Source organism: Ipomoea nil, unplaced genomic scaffold (genome assembly GCF_001879475.1).
Source record: "Ipomoea nil cultivar Tokyo-kokei standard unplaced genomic scaffold, Asagao_1.1 scaffold0465, whole genome shotgun sequence".
Taxonomy (NCBI): domain Eukaryota; kingdom Viridiplantae; phylum Streptophyta; class Magnoliopsida; order Solanales; family Convolvulaceae; genus Ipomoea; species Ipomoea nil.
Genome location: NW_017616893.1, coordinates 2,659,841 through 2,678,663, shown reverse-complemented (window position 1 = coordinate 2,678,663; position 18,823 = coordinate 2,659,841). Strand labels below are relative to the sequence as shown.

Below are 18,823 nucleotides of genomic sequence, written 5' to 3'. Positions count from 1 at the left end.
ATCCCAAATCCCAATAATCTCTAACGGTGGAATTGAACTCGTCAGGGGGAATCTGCTTCAAGGAAAGCTTACTCAAATCAGTATTACAGAGTCATTTTTGGGTCCAAAATCTGGTGTCCTCTCCATATCCCACTGCTATTTGAGTTCCCTCCTTGATGATGTCTAACGCAGCATTGATGCCTTTCCATGTGTTTGAGGTTCTGGTAGCAATTAATGTCACGGGTGTTGCCTGTGTATTTGGCTCTCAGAACTTTAGTCCAAATAGGCTCCTCTTCTTTCAAAAGTCTCCAACTGAGCTTGGCAAGGAAAGCAATATTCACATTTCGCATTCCCCAAATACCAAGCCCCCCTCTATCTTTGGGTTTAGTAACCGTCTCCCATTTAATCAAATTTTGTGTGATGGGAAATATACTTCGAGTTCAGACTCCCCGTACGTTCCGTGCTCCTATTTGGATCAGGTCAAACGGTTCGGGTCAAAGTCAAACCCATCTCGATTGGGCCTATAAAAAGGGCCTTAGCCCTCCATTTTAGGGGTTTCTCCTTCCACTTTCCTACCCTACACACTCTCTCTCTCTCTCTATAATGTACAACCCTCTCCCTTCTCTCTACAAGATAGAACAAGAACAATGAATAAAAGAACCTCACTTGGCTCTACTTTCTCTTGTCTACATTAGTGTTCATACATACAATATACACTCTACATACACGAAATTAACAATATCATTGCGTATTGTTGAAAGCTTAAGATGTGTAATTGTAAAGCTTAAGGTGTGTATTTTCAAAACTTAAGATGCGTCAATTCTACACTTAGAGTGCATAAATTCTACATTTAATGTGCGTCATTTTAACACTTAAAGTACAAAATTTCACAACATAATACACAAAAAATCACAACACAAGATACATACATATGTTATATATTTACTTATTTTTAAAATATAATTTAGGTACATAATTTGTGTTCATAGTCACAGAATTTCACAACACAAGATACAGAAATTCGTAACATAAGATACAATTACTAATTTTTTTCAAGTACATAATTCATACTTTAAGTACAAAATTTCAAAACACAAAACACAAAAACTCGCAACATAAGACACATACACATACACCAGGGTCCATAGTGCGTTGTGAACCCTGATCCATGGCATAAGGATTGTGTAATATAACATTTAACATATTCACATAACCTACTTGGGTAATCTTATATTACCTGAACCAAATGCATCCTTATTAATAAGATTATAAAGCCTAATTTATATTACAAGGAAATATGACATGAAAATGATGATGGTGTGTCAAGGCATATCAGCTACCTTGTTTCCAAGTTACAAAAACTGAGCCTTTGTAACAATAATATTCAGTTAAAGTTACATGGCCTTGGGGGAAAATACCTCAACTAACATCTCCACCATCATATCATTACATGATCTCCATCATCCATCTGCACCACTAGCTGTAACAATGTAATAATGGTAGCAGATAATGAAGTTATCCCCTCAAGGAACAGATATTTGCATTCCTAAAACTTTACCTCTTGTATTACTGGGTAGGTGATTTATTGAACCTGAATCAAAACTGTGATGCAAAAAATTTCCTTTGAACAGCCTTCAAATGGTCGCCAATATTGGCTATAAAAAGGGGATCCCTCTCTTCACAGACCAAAGTTTCATTGTTGTTTCCTGCAAGATTTCTTTGATCGTTGTGCTCCAACTCTTTTGTCAGATCTTCCATAGTCTTCTTCAGTGTGGATTTGTTCATCTGGCCAGGCACCCCCATTGACACTCCAACCATTGTAATCTTTGGAAGAAAAGCAGATGGATATGGATCATTTCCTTTCACTTCCCTGACCATGTGCATAACAAAAGCTTCAGTTACATTATTTCACAAATGTCAACAAGGAGAGATAGTAGAAGCAATTATCATGGGTACTTTTTGTCTGCAATATTATTTTGCCTCTGCTGTTGGTTTAGCCAGGGAAGAGACAACCAATCACTAAAAGGGTAATGGAGATCCAGCCTTCGCTTATCTGGTACAGAATCCATTTTGTTTGCTGAAGAACCTATGCAATTTAATTGTTTATCTGACTCGGATATGGCATCAATACTGGATGACTTGCATGCTCTCTGGAGAGAAGCTGCACTCCTGCAATGAATAAGCTTAGGGTTGTGGAAAAGCAACGAAATTAACAGATCATTATCCGTTACTATGGTATTCAGCACATTTCAGGGGGAACTAGATTTGGCTATGGCATCACACAAAAATTAATTCTACATATGTTAAATAACTGACCATGCCCAATTTAACAACAAAAATACTGTGGCAAATTTTTAAAAATAAGATTTAAAATCACCTTCTTTCAAAAGAGTCAACCATGTAAGGAAATTTTGGTTGAACTCCAATTGCTTTCCGGAGCCATCTATTCCCCAGAACAACTTCATCAACAGCATCTAGGAGCTTAATTTCAGCAACCTTTGAAATGGCACTCATCAAAGGAAAATCTGGGAAGATTTCATTCATTGCCTCCTGAAGCTGTTTACACCATCATTAGCTTGGTTAACTAAGCCAATCCATTCAAGATATAGTTACTTATCACACACATTAGACTGATTCAAACATGCCCTTGTCCCTTGGAAATAGAAAAGTAAAAGATAGAAAGGACAGCATGGGTAACCAGTAACCTGAAACCAAACTGCTATTAAAGCAAACTGATCGCCAATATAACCATTATATATTCTCTTTTATCCAATCTCTCCTCTTCTCCCTATCCCTCGGCAGTCAGGAATGCTGGTTTCCCATATTTTAGTTGTTTAGACATATGGATTTCATGCCTCTACAACAGAATAATGAATATTTCTCTCCTTTTCTTTTTCATATTGCAATAGTTCTGAGGACAAACTACAAAGATTGACTTTTGTACAATTGTACCTCTGGAGGATCCCATATGCTATCTGACTTTTGTTCCTCTGGAGACTGCCATGTGCTATCTAACTTTTGTTCCTCTGGAGGCTCCCATATGTTATCCAACTTTTGTTCCTCTGGAGGTTCCCATATGCTATTATCCATCTCTTCAACTAAATCAGAAGCAATATTGCCAATATTGTCATCCATAACACCCCGCCGGCGTTGAAAGTGTCTTGTACGAATCAATGAATGGAAATGCTGATCAACTGAATCTTCGAGGATGTTGTCTAGCATGCTCTTGTCAAAGAAGTAAGGAGTATACCTGATAGAAAGAAAATGAATTCCGATATTATATAACATTGATAGGAAAGAAAAAATGCCATGGTTATACTCCAATAAATTGTGGGCATGTAGCTCTTCACTTGAAAAGCAAAACATTTTGCTTAGAATGCATATTCTTTTATTAATGCTAGAAAAAAACAAAATAATGAAAATTTATCTATTTTCAGAAATAAAGGAAGAGGCAAGCACCTAAGCAATCCAAAAATTCACTAAAGCAACCTAACTGAACAATGAGTTTTATCCAAGCCAGTTGGCACAGGTTATATAGATTTTACATTTCTACATTATTGTCTCAATAACAAAATTTGCAACAACAACAACAAAAACACTAAATTAATTAACCTGAGATCAACAAAAATCATGGTGACTTTTCAGATTGATGCTAACCTCACTTGAAAATGAGCAAGTGTAGATAAACTTACCATTTAACACCATCTTTTGTAGCTATTGCGATATCCAGGTTTCGAGCACTAAAAACAGGAACACCATCCACACGCTTCCTTCTACCATTCTGTGGCATTGTGTTGAGAAGTTTATTGGCTTCCTTGACCTGCACTTACAGTGTTTGATCATTTAGCAGTCATCTCAGATAGTGTCTGTGTATGAAAATTTTTAAAAATGTGTATTTTTTCCACCAAGAGTTCAAAGGTGCTTACAACTAACCTGCTTTTCATTTGGAACAAATTGGAATAACTGGGGTTTTTTCTGCAAAACACATCACAAATAGTGATTGAATTGTCTAAAAAGAAATGAATATATAAAAAAGAAAGTAAGATCTTGAAGTAACAATTAAATAGATGTAGTCTTTTAACATAATTTTTCCAATAATAACATTGCTTAGTTACTATTTCTTGGAAAGAACCATTCAACTTAAGAAGCAGACAACTGTAAGAATTAAAGAACATATCTTGATCATCAGGTTGCCAAAAAATATTTCCCATCATCAAACTTGACAGGTCAATAAAAATGGAATTGTCTCATAACAAATCATACATAACATTTTATCTATAATACTCATCTTCTCAAAATGAGAAATCAAGTACCTTAAAGTGCTCGTATGCTAAATCAAGGCGGCATGCACCAACCACACCACTTGGAATATTCAGCCGTTTGACATAAGATACTGAAAAACAAGTTTGTCAAAAGTGTGAGAAATCTCCAACATATTTTGGGAACAAAATGTAGCCACTAGCCACATGCACATAGCAGAGAGATTGGGAAAAGCACCCTAATAAATAGAATGAAACTCAAAATCCTTGGAGGACAATAATCAAAACAACAAAGAACACCAAATATCACAGTATTACTAGACAAACCTGCATCACCCAGATCCATAAAAAAACGGAACACAGGGCCATTTCTTTCACTCTTTGTAACTGCTGCAAATGTCTTCTTGAGCCACTCTGGTGTCCTATTAAACAGGGTAAATCATCCCAAAACCAAAATATAAGGTAAGACATATAAAGTACAGAAGCATCTTCTAACGAATTTACCATTTTCAATTTTCTGCAGCATATACAAGCAAACTTTTTCACTAAGTAAACGACAAATGAAAAAGTCACTATTTAAGCTTCCATATTCGGTAATTATGCCATTGAATGATTGCCGCATTCGCAGAGAACTTGAGGTAGAACTAATTCAATTAGAAACAGTATATACATACACCTTACTCCGTCTACAAAATTGAAATTTTTATATATTTCTAAATTCTAATCAATCATTGCTTGCGAACTTCTCCAGCTCGATTCGAATTAATTATAACAGAGTTTAAACTCACAAATCATTAATCACTCACCGCTTTCAAATTTAACCATCTCAACTTCTCATCAGAAGAATCGCTGAGCTTAAGATAAAATGATACTCCTGAGAAGCCATACTATGTTCACAAGTATATAGTAGAAGATAGGAATACCTTTTAGACAGAAAGGGAATGTCGAAGTGCGTGGAGACAGCCATAAGACCGGTGCCTGAAAGGTCGCACATACTGAAAACCTGGCCGACAAAAGCCGGCCCGCCTTTTCCGCCGGGATTTAGACCGGAAATTCTAACCGGGCCGGGGAATCCAGAATCGGACCTAGAAGACATGCCATTGATTGCGGACGACGGAGTTGGACACGAGGAGTTGGAGTCAGGCGATTCGAAAGGGGAAGAGTGCAATAACGGGGGCGGGTGCGGCGTGGACTCCGAGAAGAGAAGAGGGGTGACCGGCCGGGGAGGAGGGGCGGTATGAGACGGAAAAGACGACGGCGTATTGGCGTTGATGAGAGAGTGTAGATTCGAGGCGGTGGATTGAAAGAAGTAGGAGAGGTGGTTGATGGAGTGACGAGCTTGGATTTTCTCAGGCGACGCTGCGGCCATTGGAATCTGGATTTGGATAACTCGAGGGAGAAGAAAATCAGTCGCGTTTGCGAACAGAAAATTGGTATAAAAAAACTTATTAACAATTGGAAATGAATCAGAAAAATGAAAATCGAAGGTCCTACCGGGAGTCGAACCCAGGTCGCTGGATTCAAAGTCCAGAGTGCTAACCACTACACCATAGAACCACTATGTCTTAGAAGAAGTACTTGTTTTTGTATATTTAATAACAAAGGCCATCTCCACCCAAAACACATAATTCTGCACCAAATTTACAATAAAGGATATATTTCCTACTTTTCCTAGTATATTTATACACCAATTTATTTATTTTTTTGAATGCTACTGACTCTATTACAATGTAGTATCTGTTCATAAACTAATTTCTCAACTTAATGAAGCACAAAGAATCAATACATTGTAAACCGCGATCCAGAGTATAATTTGCCGTCAACCCACCAACAATTTACCATCTAGACTGAGCCCATGATTTGCTTACAAGTATTCAATATTCATTAGAAGGATACAACCTTTGGCTTCCCTTTTTTGTTATTTGTGGGGTGTATAATTCGGTGAAAATCGATTCGATAAATTTTAATTAACCACTTTTGAACTAAAATATTTCAATTTTGTTAGTGGTTAAGAATTTTTAAAATTTTGATTAATGATTAATTCAGTTCAAAAGTGTCAATTAATCGAATTAATCGATTGATTAACCAAATTACATATATATATATATATATATATGTTTTCATTTTGTATAATTTATAAATAATACTATTAGACTAGTTTTTCAAATGTTATAATTTATGTATTGATCTCTATTTTGTTGTATGAAACTATAAATTTATAAAATTTATTTATAAATTTTAAAATATATCTCGCACGAGATGACCTCGCACAAGACATATTCCATTCTAATGGTTGAGAAATTAATAGCATATAATTTATAAAATTAATTTGTATTTTTTTATTTAAATTTTAAATTAATAATTGTATCTCTAAATTCTTTTTTAACTTAAATTTATTTTTTTCATTTTTATTTTGTACAAATAAAATTAACGTGTGTGTGTGTGTGTGTGTGTATATATATATATATATATATATATATATATATATATAATTGCACTCCATGTGTCCAGATCTAATGGATGAGAAACACTGATTTTAAAAAAAATGCGGTGGTATTTTCGTAAATAATTGAACATCGAAGTGCAAGTAAAATGTATTACAAGTACATGTAAAATGTATTATAGGTGCAAGTAAAATTTACACTGAGCATCAATACTAAGTGCACTTAGGGTGTGTTTGGAAACCTGGAAAATGAGTTCTGGAAATCATTTTCCAAGTTTCCAGTGTTTGGATGTGCCTGGAAAATCAAGTCAACGGAAATCATTTTCCGTTGACTTTGGAAAATAGGCTTGTTTTGGAGGAAAATGACTTCCCCTTTTTTTGGGGGGAAGTCATTTTCCAACTTTTACACCAACATCACACCACCACCAACATCATCAACACCATACCACCATCACCACCACTATACCCCCGCCACCATCACACCACCACCACAACCACCACCAACACTGCAACCACTACCACCACCACCATACCACCGCCACCATCGCTGCCGCCACCACCACCACCACCACCACCATACCAGCGCAATCACCGTCGCCGCCACCACTACCACCATACCACCGCCGCCGCCATCACCACCATACCACCGCAACCACCGCCACCATACCACCGCAACCACCGTCGCCGCCACCACCACCACCACCACCACCATACCACTACAACCACCGTCGCCGCTACCACCGCCACCACCACCATACCACCACAACCACCATCGCCGCCACCACTACCACCATACCACCGCCACCGCCATCACCACCATACCACCGCTACCGCCACCACACCACCGCCACCACACCACCACCACACCACCACCTTCACACCACCGCAACCACACGACCACTGCCACCACCGTCATACTACCACCACCATCACACCAACACCACTACCGCCGTCGCCGCCACCACCAGCATACTACCGCAACCACCGTCGCCGCTGCCACCACCATACCACCGCAACCACCGCCACCACCATCACACCGCCGCCGCCGCCACCACCACGACCATACCACCGTCGCCACCACCACCATACCACCGCCACCACACCACCACCGTCATACCACCACCAATTATTATTATTATTATTATTATTATTATTATTATTATTATTATTGTTATTATTATTTTTATTTTTATTGTTATTATTATTATTATTATTATTATTATTATTATTATTATTATTATTATTATTATTATTATTATTATTATTATTATTATTATATAACGAATAAAACCACTACCACTACACCACCACCACCACCATAATATTTTTGATATATTATTAGTTTTTTTTTTTTTTTTTGAAAAACTTAGCTATTTTTTATTATATTTAAAATTAATATTATATTATTATATATTATTATACATGTTGTAATATTCTAAATAAAATAATTGAAATGTTTAATTATACAATTCTACTCATTTTCCAGAAAATGAACCAAACACAGAAAAACAGTTTTCCATAATGCAACCAAACACTGGAAAGGAAAATGTTTTCCGGAAAATGACTCATTTTCCAGAAGTCATTTTCCTGCTTTCCAAACGGACCCTTATATTATAGTTAGAAGTAGTTGCAACTATAGTTATAAGTAGTTGCACTTAGGTGCATGAATGTTTGCGGGTGGTTTTCACTAAACCTGGCAATTACGGACATGACCCGTTAACACAACACCAAAACCGGACATGAAAATAACGGGTTAGTGTTTAGCCTTAACGTGTCTCAGGTCCTTAACGGGTTGACCCGTTAAAGACCCGTTATATTTCGTGTCTTAACGGGTCAACCCGTTTAACCCGTTAATATTATTGTGTTAACCCGTTAACACGAACCCGTTTACTAAACCTGTTTGTAACCCGCTAAGAACCATTGCCATTTAGGTAAGAACCATGGTCATGAATCAGATTAGAAAAGATATTATGAACATGACTAAGGATGGATTTACTACATTAGGCCAAGATCCTACACCATTCAACAATTTGAAATTTGAATTTTTATCGTGTTCAATTTGATTCTAAAAACTAGTATGGACTTCTTTAATTATGATTTTTCAATGTTATTTTATCATTTTATGAATGTTATGGATTAAATATTTTTTAGTTTGTTTGATGATTGAACTGTAGATTTTATTTCTTTTCTTATAGAACTTAACTTTAAATTTTAATTTTTTTTAAAAAATATATATATTAATAGAAATAGTGGGTTTAAACGGGTTTCGTGTCATATCGTGTCGACACGACTTGAAACCTGTTAACAAAACGTGTCTATCGTGTCAACCCATTTAACCCGTTAACAAATCGTGTTCGTGTTAAAAATTTAAACCCGTTAACCATAACATGTCGTGTCCTTGTTTAGCCTTATCGTGTTCGTGTTGTTATCGTGTCGACCCGTTAACGGGCCTGTATACACGAATTGCCAGATCTAGTTTTCACGGGTACTACTACTCGCTGAACTCCCCGCAAGAACAAAAACGATGCCAAACAGAACGAACTCAGATCAATGAATGTTAACAAGGCAAAATTACATGCACTTGCAGGCGAAAGTAGGTGCACCCGATCAATGAATGCAAGCAAAAACTACATGCACTTGCAGGTGAAAGTAAGTGCCCTTGTAGGTGAAAGTAGGTGCACCCAATCAATGAATGCTGACACGTGGCGCGCGCTGATTAGTTCGCATTTATTTCCTGGGCACCTATTCGCACCTGAACGCGACCCTATATATATATATATATATATATATATATATATATATATATATATATATATATGTTCCTGTGCGATTGGTCTTCTCAAGTGCGGTTACGTTGTGCGGTTGTTAAGGTGCATTGTTTTCCTTCTTAAGGTGCGTCAGTGTTGAAACTTAAGATGCGTACGTCAACCTAAAGCTTAAGGTGCGTTGTTTTCCTTCATAAGGTGCGTGATTTGTATGCTTATGGGTCAGTTGTTGAAACTTAGTGTGCGCCATTTTAAAACCTTAGGTGCGTTGTTTGTCTTCTTAAGGTGCTTTGTTTGTGTGCTTAAGGTGCATGATTTGTGTACTTAAGGTGCGTCATTTTAATGCTTAAGGTTCATGATTTATGTACTTAAAGTGCGCCATTTTAATACTTAAGGTGCGTGATTTATGTACTTAATGTGCGCCATTTTAATGCTTAAGGTGTGTCAACCGCACGGGAAGCCATCCATGCACACCTGAACCCTTCCATATATATATATATATATATATATATATATAGGCTCCGGATCCCATGAGGTCACATAGTTAGATGGGTGTATGAGATCTAATCAGATCCATTAGATCAATAAATATTTAATGGTGAGATTGAGTTAGAATTTGTATTGATTCTATAAGATAGAATAGTCATAAGGGTGAATAAGTAATTGTAATCTAATAAGTATTTATGGTGAGAAATTATATGGAATATATTCCATGATTATCATCCGATTTTTGGTGATTCTAATATATATTAGCGGTAATGTAGTAGTATTGCTATTGTGATGATTCCTTAACGCAAGCCATCCCCATACAGTTTGTCGGAGCAGCGCCTGTTTCACTACATCGAACTAAAAAATGGAGGCTCCGGCCATAGGTATGTGCAAAATTTCTAATTTTTTTTTTTTTTAAATTTTGTTTTGTGAAAACATGTCTGTGCATCCTGTATTGAATTGTTGTTTGTTTTCTAGTTTGTACTTGTTTCAAGTTGCTTATGTGTGCGAGACCTCCATTGTTTTTCAGGCTTGTTTTTTGTTTTTTTTTTTCTGGTGTTCCGGCGTTTTGTTCAGTAACCACGTAGTATATAGGGTGAATGTGTTGTGTGCGAACTCATCTCCAGGTCTGTGCAAGTGACGAACTGCAGTGTTTAATTACAGTGTTGAAACGTAGTATAAAGGGTGAATGTGTTGTGTGCGAACTCATCTCCAGGTCTGTGCAAGTGACGAACTGCATTGTTTAATTACAGTGATGCGATTGTCGTCTGTGTTTTGGTTTATTAGCGGTGGCTGTGTGTATTACGTACGTATATTGTTTGATTTCTTATGCGTATTAGTTAAGCGTGCGATAGTTGATTTGTTAATGCAATGCTTGTATCATTCACCTGTATATCAAACATTAATACGGAAGCGTTGATTATTACTGTGTTTGTGTTGGTTTATAAAAATATATTACGGGTAGTGAACTTTATATGCGTACATGTATAATTTAACAACAGTCTGTGCCGTAAGTGGATGAGACTGGTGCAATGTGGGTTATGGGTTATTGCAAACTAATAAATTAGCATATGAAAAATAGTTTTTAACCACATACGCTTAGAGTAATATTTTTGTTCGATGAGCAAACATTCCGCGTCGATTATTATGAACATTGTTACGAAATGTATATTACAGGTGTTGGCAGTGAAGGCGATGTCAGTGCAAATGAATCAGACGAACAGTGATCGGCACCCCAACGTGGTGGACTAGTTGACCATGATGCACCACAGACGAACGCGCAACAGGCGGGGATTCAAACGCCTCTCCATCGTCTGCTACAATAAAAACACACAACAAAAAACATGTGTTGATACATAATTTATAACCGACATTATATAAAAATAATAATAAAAAGGAAAAAATCTTAAAATTTGACAACTGAATTAAATAAAAGAAAAATAAATACAGAACACATTGTCAAACGCAATGACCATACACTCAATAAACGCATACAACCACATAAAAATTTTAAAAAAGAAAAATAAAAATAAAACACTAGCATATACCCATGAGTTATAATAACAAGGAAAAAAGTATTTCAAAAAACGCAATGTCAAAAGCATACACAATGCAATCACTCAACACACAAAAAGGAATAATCATACAATTAACGAAATGCAAAGACCATGCAAGCAAATAGCACACTGCCATTATAACCACCATTATATAACAAATAATGATAAAACTCATGAATATTACAATGTTCATAATAAGACATTCAAGAAACATATAATCAAATGCAAAGACCGTGAAAGCAACTAGCACACTCAATAAAAAATTAAAATACCAAAACTATTGCATAGACCCATCTCATATATGATATGCACAGACATTATAACCACCATTATATAACAAATAATGATAAAACTCATGAATATGACAAATTTTTTTAAAAAAATATACAAAAAACAGTTTAAAAGACTTTTTTAATAACCAACACATTTAGATAATTTTAATCACAACAAATAAAAACAGAGTTGATAGACAAATCATAACTAACATTATGTAACAGTAATGTTAACAATATTAAAAGTTGACAATCAAATTGGAATAAGACATTCAAAACACATATAATCAAATGCAAAGACCATGAAAGCAATTAGCACACGTAATAAAAAATTAACATACCAAAACTACTGCATAGACCCATCTCATATATGATATGCACAGACATTATAACCACCACTATACAACAAATAATGATAAAACTCATGCATATGACAAATTATTTTTTGAAAATATTAAAAAAAAAAACATTTTAAAAGACTTTCTTAATAACCAACACAGTTAGATAATTTTAATCACATGAACTAAAAACAGTGTTCATATACAAATCATAACTACCATTATGTAATAGTAATGTTAACAATCTTAAAGTTGGCAATCGAATTGGAATAAGACATATACTGAAATGCAAAGACCATGAAAGCAACTAGCACATGCAATTAAAAAATTAAAATAAAAAACCTACTGCATAGACACATGACGACACATAGTATTTAAACACATAAACCTCAAACATGTGTTACTACAAACATTATAACCGTCATTATATAACAAATAATGTTAAAAACCATAAATATGACAATTTTGTAAAAAAAATATTCAAAACACAGTTTAACAGACATTTTCATTTTTTTTTTTTGCATATACCTCATATGTGATATGCACAAACATTATAACTGTCATTATATAACAAATAATGATAAATTATTGATAACCACCATGAATATGACAAATTATTTTTTAGAAGTATTCAAAAAACAGTTTAAAAGACTTAAAAAAAAAATTTTGCATAACCACTGGCTAGTTAACAAAAAAAAAAAAAAAAAAAAAAAAAAAAAAAAAAAAAAAAACGGAGCGTAAACCCTAAAACACGGAACAAAAAACACCCCATGAACATACGCATCGCAAAACTAAACCACCGCCCCCCATGCCGTCGCCGGCACTACCCAACTACCCAACCCTCCCCCCGCCGTCGCCGGCCCTCCCCAACCCTCCCACCGCCGTCGCCGGCACTCCCCAACTCTCCCACCGCCATCGCCGGCACTCTCCACCCCTCCCACCACCGTCGACTCCCCAGCCCTCCCACCGTCGCCGGCGTTCCCCAACCCTCCCACCGCCGTCGCCGGCACTCCCCAGCCCTCCCCGGTCGCCGGCGCTCCTCCATCCTCCCACCGCCGACATGCCCCCCCACCAACCACTCTATATACACACCCCACATCGAATACACAATCAAAATCATACGGGATACCTGGAATGCGAGCAGCAGATCCCCGCCTTTGTCTCTTGGATTGGCGTGAAGAAGACCCTGCCATGCAGAATGTCGGAGAATGCGCTGGATATCTGATCGGGGAGTGACCGTTGGAGAAGGGAGAGAGCAGTAGCGTTTGCGGAGAAGACAGTCTACAACTGGTAGACTAAGAGTCGGATGCAAACACCACGTCAGTAACGCATATCGACAATAATAATATAATTAAAACACATAACTACCATAATTAGTGTTGCACAAGCCCATAAAATCTGCTAATCTATTATTACAACCTAATTAAGACAATATAAAAAAGACAACAACACCCCCATTTGCACTAAATACACACGCACGTGGCTACACAATGAGATTAATCTCATCCATCCAAAAAAACAAAACAACGCACCAGATCAAGCCTCACCACCTTGCCTGACAAAGGTAACCTCACCAGATTCAATATCTATATATATATATATATATATATGGTGATGTTCTAATGAGAACCACTATCGGCCCCCCGTAAAAACATGAGAACCAATCTGATGCATTAAAATAAGACAAATCTATAGATGAGATTAATTGGATGAATTAAAAACATGCATCTGCGTATGAAGTGTTATGATATGTGCATATTAAGCATGTGTTGTGTGCAATGTAAGATATGCACACAAAACACATGCTTAATATGCACACAATGTAACGCTTTGTACACACGCATTGTTAATTTCATCAATTAATCTCATTCATAGATCTGTCTTTTTTAATGCACCAAATTGGTTCTTATGTTATTACGAGTTAGTGGTTCTCATATGATCACTAATATATATATATATATACAAAATTCTAATTGAGATCGTTTAAATGTGACACCCTTTTATATTTAAAAAAATTTAACATACAATTACATTAAGTCATAACTGCATGTTCATTACGTTATTGTAAACTCATTAAGTTTACTATAAGGTCTATAACATTTTCCTCACTATAATTTATAAAATATGTTCTCCTAAAGTATATTTAAATTACAAACATATTAACTTTCTTGAAAGAAAGAATAACAATGCCAACATATATTAATGTCATATGTGTTTGTTGATTACTAAAACATTAGTCGATTCCATCACAAATAAATACTAGTAAAACAAATTAAACAAGATGACAACAAGTTTTATTTTATTATTAAAAAAACAAGTATTTTTACTCGTGCGGTGCACGGAATGGAATTATTGTAATATATTAAGAATATTTAAATCGATATATAATTATTTAAGAATTAATTTCACCAGAGGTCGCTTTATCTTTCCTGACAATTCCAAATTTAATCCTAGACTATAGTTATTAACTTTCTTGAAACAAAGAATAACAATGCCAACATATATTAATGTCATATGTGTTTGTTGATTACTAAAACATTAGTCGATTCCATCACAAATAAATACTAGTAAAACAAATTACACAAGATGACAACAAGTTTTATTTTATCATTAAAAAAAATTAGTATGATACTCGTACGATGCACAGGATGAATATTGTTCATCTTATTGTGTAATTGTGTGAAAAATTTAAGAGATGATGTAATATATAAAAAGTTGGAAGAGAAATATAAAATGGAAAATAGAAATAATAAAGAAATTACTTTAACATACAATATAAAAAAATAAGAGTGACAAAAATTACAAATTATTGAAAACTTCGTAGTATACATACCACGTTGGTTGTTGAAGTAATAGAGGAACTTGAGTTTTTGGCAATCAATATTTTAAAACCATCTGGGTTGCTAACTCGAGAAGCAGCCAACGTACAACTGACCATGCACAAAAACTGGTTTTTTAAGTAACAATCATACATGTGACAATGTTTGACTTTGACTTTTGTTAATAGTCATTGCATATGATAACATCAATGGGAATTGTCTTCGTTGAAACTTGAATGGTAACCTGGTATCAGATGGTGACATTGACATTCTGGGGATCAACACTTTTGTTCCTTTGTTAGCACCATCCATTAACTCAGTTTCAATTACACGGGCTGCTAACTTGGTGATTACCAATCGCTTACCATTACACAATCCAACTGAATGATCAACATTTCTTAACAACATGACTGGTGAGCCAATTTTTAAAGTTAATGAATGGTTTGGTACACCTGAAGCTCTAATGCCGTTCAAAAATTCCGGTGTGTGTACATAACCCAGTATTACAACGTCTACATCGGCTTTGCACACTGTGTCACAACTAAAATATGTTCTACTTTCAGTCGTATGTAACTCACTCATATGTTGTACATTTTTGCACGACAAAACTGAATGAGTCAAACAACTGGATTAGGGTTGTCATAGTTGACATGCTGTAATAGTTGATCAACATATTGCTCCCAAAAAGTGCAAGGTAAACGTCTCTCTCTGAAAAGAGAAAAAAAAATTGTTATAAGGCGTACGCACATTAGGAAACACATATAATCCATGATTAAGTGTAAAGTTGATTAATATATATAACATGACTTACTCATGATCCTAAAGAACAAAATGGATGAATTTGGTCTCCCGTCCATTAATTATGGTTATACGTGAAGATTCAATCGAAACAACAGAACCAACCAAATCTATAGAGATTTATCATCATAACAATAACTACTAGAGGACCGTAAATAAGTATTACCAAATAGTTCGGAAGCATTAATTTGGGTAGGACCAAGTTGATCGCAAGCTTTCAACATGTATGTCATGTTTGGAAAGTCGTTGTTGTTATAGTGAAAGACTTTTGTAGAATGCATGAACATGATCTTGTATTTGTAGTGCATAGTTTTTTATCTCATGTCATTTGTTGCAACGATAAAGTTTTTAATGGAGTACAAATGACCCTTAAAAAAGATTTTTTTAAATTCATCAACTTGAGCTTTTTCTTTTTATTTATTTATTTATTTATTTATTTATTGTTGCATGTATACGCGTACCCTAAATTCGCAAAAAGTAAAAATTTAATGAAAATCTACATTATAATAGAACATGAAATACATGAATATGTGTTATATAACAAACATATTAGCATGTGAAATATAAAACTAAAATTAAGAAAAATATATATTGGTATTTAATATATTATGAAATTATATATATATATATATATATATACACTAAAAGATAATCTATATATATCTATACTAAAAGTGACGAATATACCTCAGAATTATGAAACACACACTCCAAAATATGAGAATGTGTTATTGTTGAATATTGACTCGTATATTCGGATTAGACGAATTTGTATCGCCCAACTCGTGGAGGTAGCGGTGATTTGGTTAAGTAGCTAGATTGAAGGTGGGAGTCATATTAAAAAGTTTAGCGTATGAAAAGTACCGGAAGAGGATTGAAAATGAATGAGAAGCAAGACAAATGAGGTATTTATAACTATGAATTTGTGCAAATGAATTACAAATGAATAATTTAATTTAATTATTTAATTATGAAATACTAAATACTAATACTAATAGCTATTGCATGATTCCCGTACATAGTAACAGATGAATAATAATTCCCATGCATACTAAATACCATGAATTACACATACATAGTAATTATATTATTATAGTAATAATAATTCGTTAAGGCTAATAGGATGCATGATTTCGCGTTTCTGTATGTGAATAATTCATTTTGTAAGGCTAATTCGTTATTATTATTATTATTATTATTATTATTATTATTATTATTATTATAAAAATAAATAGTAATAGTAATTATAGTAATAATAATTGACTAATACGATGATTTCGCAATTCTGTGCTGTTATTAAGGCTGATTTTACGTTTTGTATTAAGAATTGATTTAATTAAGGCTGATTTAATTTAAATAATTTAATTAAAGATGATTGGATTTAATTTAATTAGGAATGATTATTTGTAATATTAAATATATAGGCTGATTTAATTTAAATAATTTAATTAAAGATGATCTTTTTTTTTGAAAATTAATTAAAGATGATCTAATTTAATTATGAATGATTATTTGTAATACTAAATATATAGGCTGATTTAATTAAGGATGATAATTTATAATACTAAATATATAGGCTGATTTAATTAAGGATGATAATTTGTAATACTAAATATATATAGGGCAATTTTAATTTAAATAATTTAATTTAATTAAAATACTATTCTATAATAACGAATTACTATTACAATAATAATAATAATAATAATAATAATAATAATAATAATAATAATAATAATAATAATAATAATAATAACCAATATTATATTCTTCTTTTACTCAATATGTTAAATTACATGAGTTTATTTATAAATTGACTAATTCTTTATAATAATAATAATAATAACGAATATTATATTCTTCTTTTACTCAATATGTTAAATTACATGAGTTTATTTATAAATTGACTAATTCGTTTTATAGTATAGTATCATATTATTATTATTATTATTATTATTATTATTATTATTATAGCAAATAGTAATTATAGTAATAATAATTCGTTAAGGCTAATAGGATGCATGATTTCGTGTTTCTGTATGTGAAAAATTCGTTCGGTATGTGAATTATTATTACTATAATATATATATATATATATATATAATAGTAACTAATTAAAATTATATTCTTCTTTTACTCAACATGTTAAATTACATGAATCTATTTATAAATTAATATGAATACAATAAATATTTTCACATTTGGAGGGAAAATTTTTTGGGAATTACATAAATCTATTTATAAATTAATATGAATACAATAAATATTTTCACATTTGGAGGAAAATTTTTTGGGAATTATATGAATTTATTTATAAATTAATATGAATACAATAAATGTTTTCACATTTGGAGAGAAAATTTTTGGGACAATTATTTTGCTTTAATATATATAGAGATAGAGATAGAGAAGTGATTGATGATATTGTTTTGTATTCATAAGTTCATTTCAAATACTGCAGTCACACAATATTAATATATTAGGATTTGATAACCCTGTATTGTATTCACAAATTATCTTCAACAAATGTTATGTGTTTTGACTTAGCTTAGAAACACAATTTATATTCTAGAAGTTTACAACTCCAATACTAAAAATACACAATTTATACGTCGTTTAGGAACATAATCCACCTTGCAAGGTAGAACCTGGTCCATGGTATAACAACTCATGGAAAAGCCAACTAGGCAAATATTTAGTGTGACATTAAGTTCTATGGGCTATAGATCATATCGACAAGAGATACGTTGCCTAATATAAACCAGTCATGGAGAAACTCTTTTTGTGTGGGACCTGGGTCCACAGAATAATTTGTGTATTTTCATGTTCTAGCTTTGTATTTTGACCATTGTCTTGAAACTTTTGCGTGGTTTTCACATGAAAAATTTTTCTTAGTTGGCGTTTTCATGTCACATCTTTGTATTTTATTCACATGAAATTTCGGGGCCCAGTTAGATTTTCCGTGTCCCATCATTGTATTTTACCCACTGTTATGATACTTTAGATGATTCTTGCACGAATTTATGCCTAGTTATCTTTTCCATGTCTAATCTTTGTAATTTTGTCACTGTCATGAAATTTTTACATGGTCCCCACTTGTCTTTT

At 33.7% G+C, this 18,823-nt stretch overlaps 1 protein-coding gene and 1 non-coding gene across 4 annotated transcripts; both read right to left on the bottom strand.

Annotated features, from left to right (window-relative positions):
* Nucleotides 1–1,212: 1,212 nt before the first annotated feature.
* On the bottom strand, nt 1,213–5,658 carry LOC109173188. Of its 3 annotated transcripts, none has more exons than XM_019322476.1 (10): nt 5,162–5,658; nt 4,566–4,660; nt 4,293–4,372; nt 3,913–3,954; nt 3,672–3,799; nt 2,932–3,229; nt 2,357–2,535; nt 1,936–2,148; nt 1,538–1,849; nt 1,234–1,459 (listed from the first exon to the last, which is right to left on the bottom strand). In XM_019322476.1, the coding sequence occupies exons 1-9, from the start codon at nt 5,605–5,607 to the stop codon at nt 1,576–1,578; spliced, it is 1,755 nt and encodes a 584-aa protein (XP_019178021.1). In that variant the 5' UTR covers nt 5,608–5,658; the 3' UTR covers nt 1,234–1,459; nt 1,538–1,575. The 3 variants fall into 3 exon arrangements, with proteins under 3 accessions (XP_019178020.1, XP_019178021.1, XP_019178022.1); XM_019322477.1 differs by having other exon boundaries at nt 1,234–1,447; XM_019322475.1 differs by having other exon boundaries at nt 1,213–1,849; nt 5,162–5,657.
* A 65-nt stretch (nt 5,659–5,723) lies between these two features.
* On the bottom strand, nt 5,724–5,795 carry TRNAQ-UUG. Its single transcript has one exon. It is a non-coding gene; the product is annotated as a tRNA-Gln (tRNA).
* Between the last annotated feature and the right edge of the window lie 13,028 nt (nt 5,796–18,823).

Bases quoted from the DNA above. Each gene is read 5' to 3' on its own strand.
- LOC109173188 (XM_019322476.1), bottom strand. From the start codon at position 5,607: ATGGCCGCAGCGTCGCCTGAGAAAATCCAAGCTCGTCACTCCATCAAC. The intron at 3,800-3,912 runs GTTAGTTGTAAG...CTGTAAGTGCAG, and splicing joins TTGTTCCAAATGAAAAGCAG to GTCAAGGAAGCCAATAAACT. The intron at 2,149-2,356 runs GTGATTTTAAAT...TATTCATTGCAG, and splicing joins GTTGACTCTTTTGAAAGAAG to GAGTGCAGCTTCTCTCCAGA.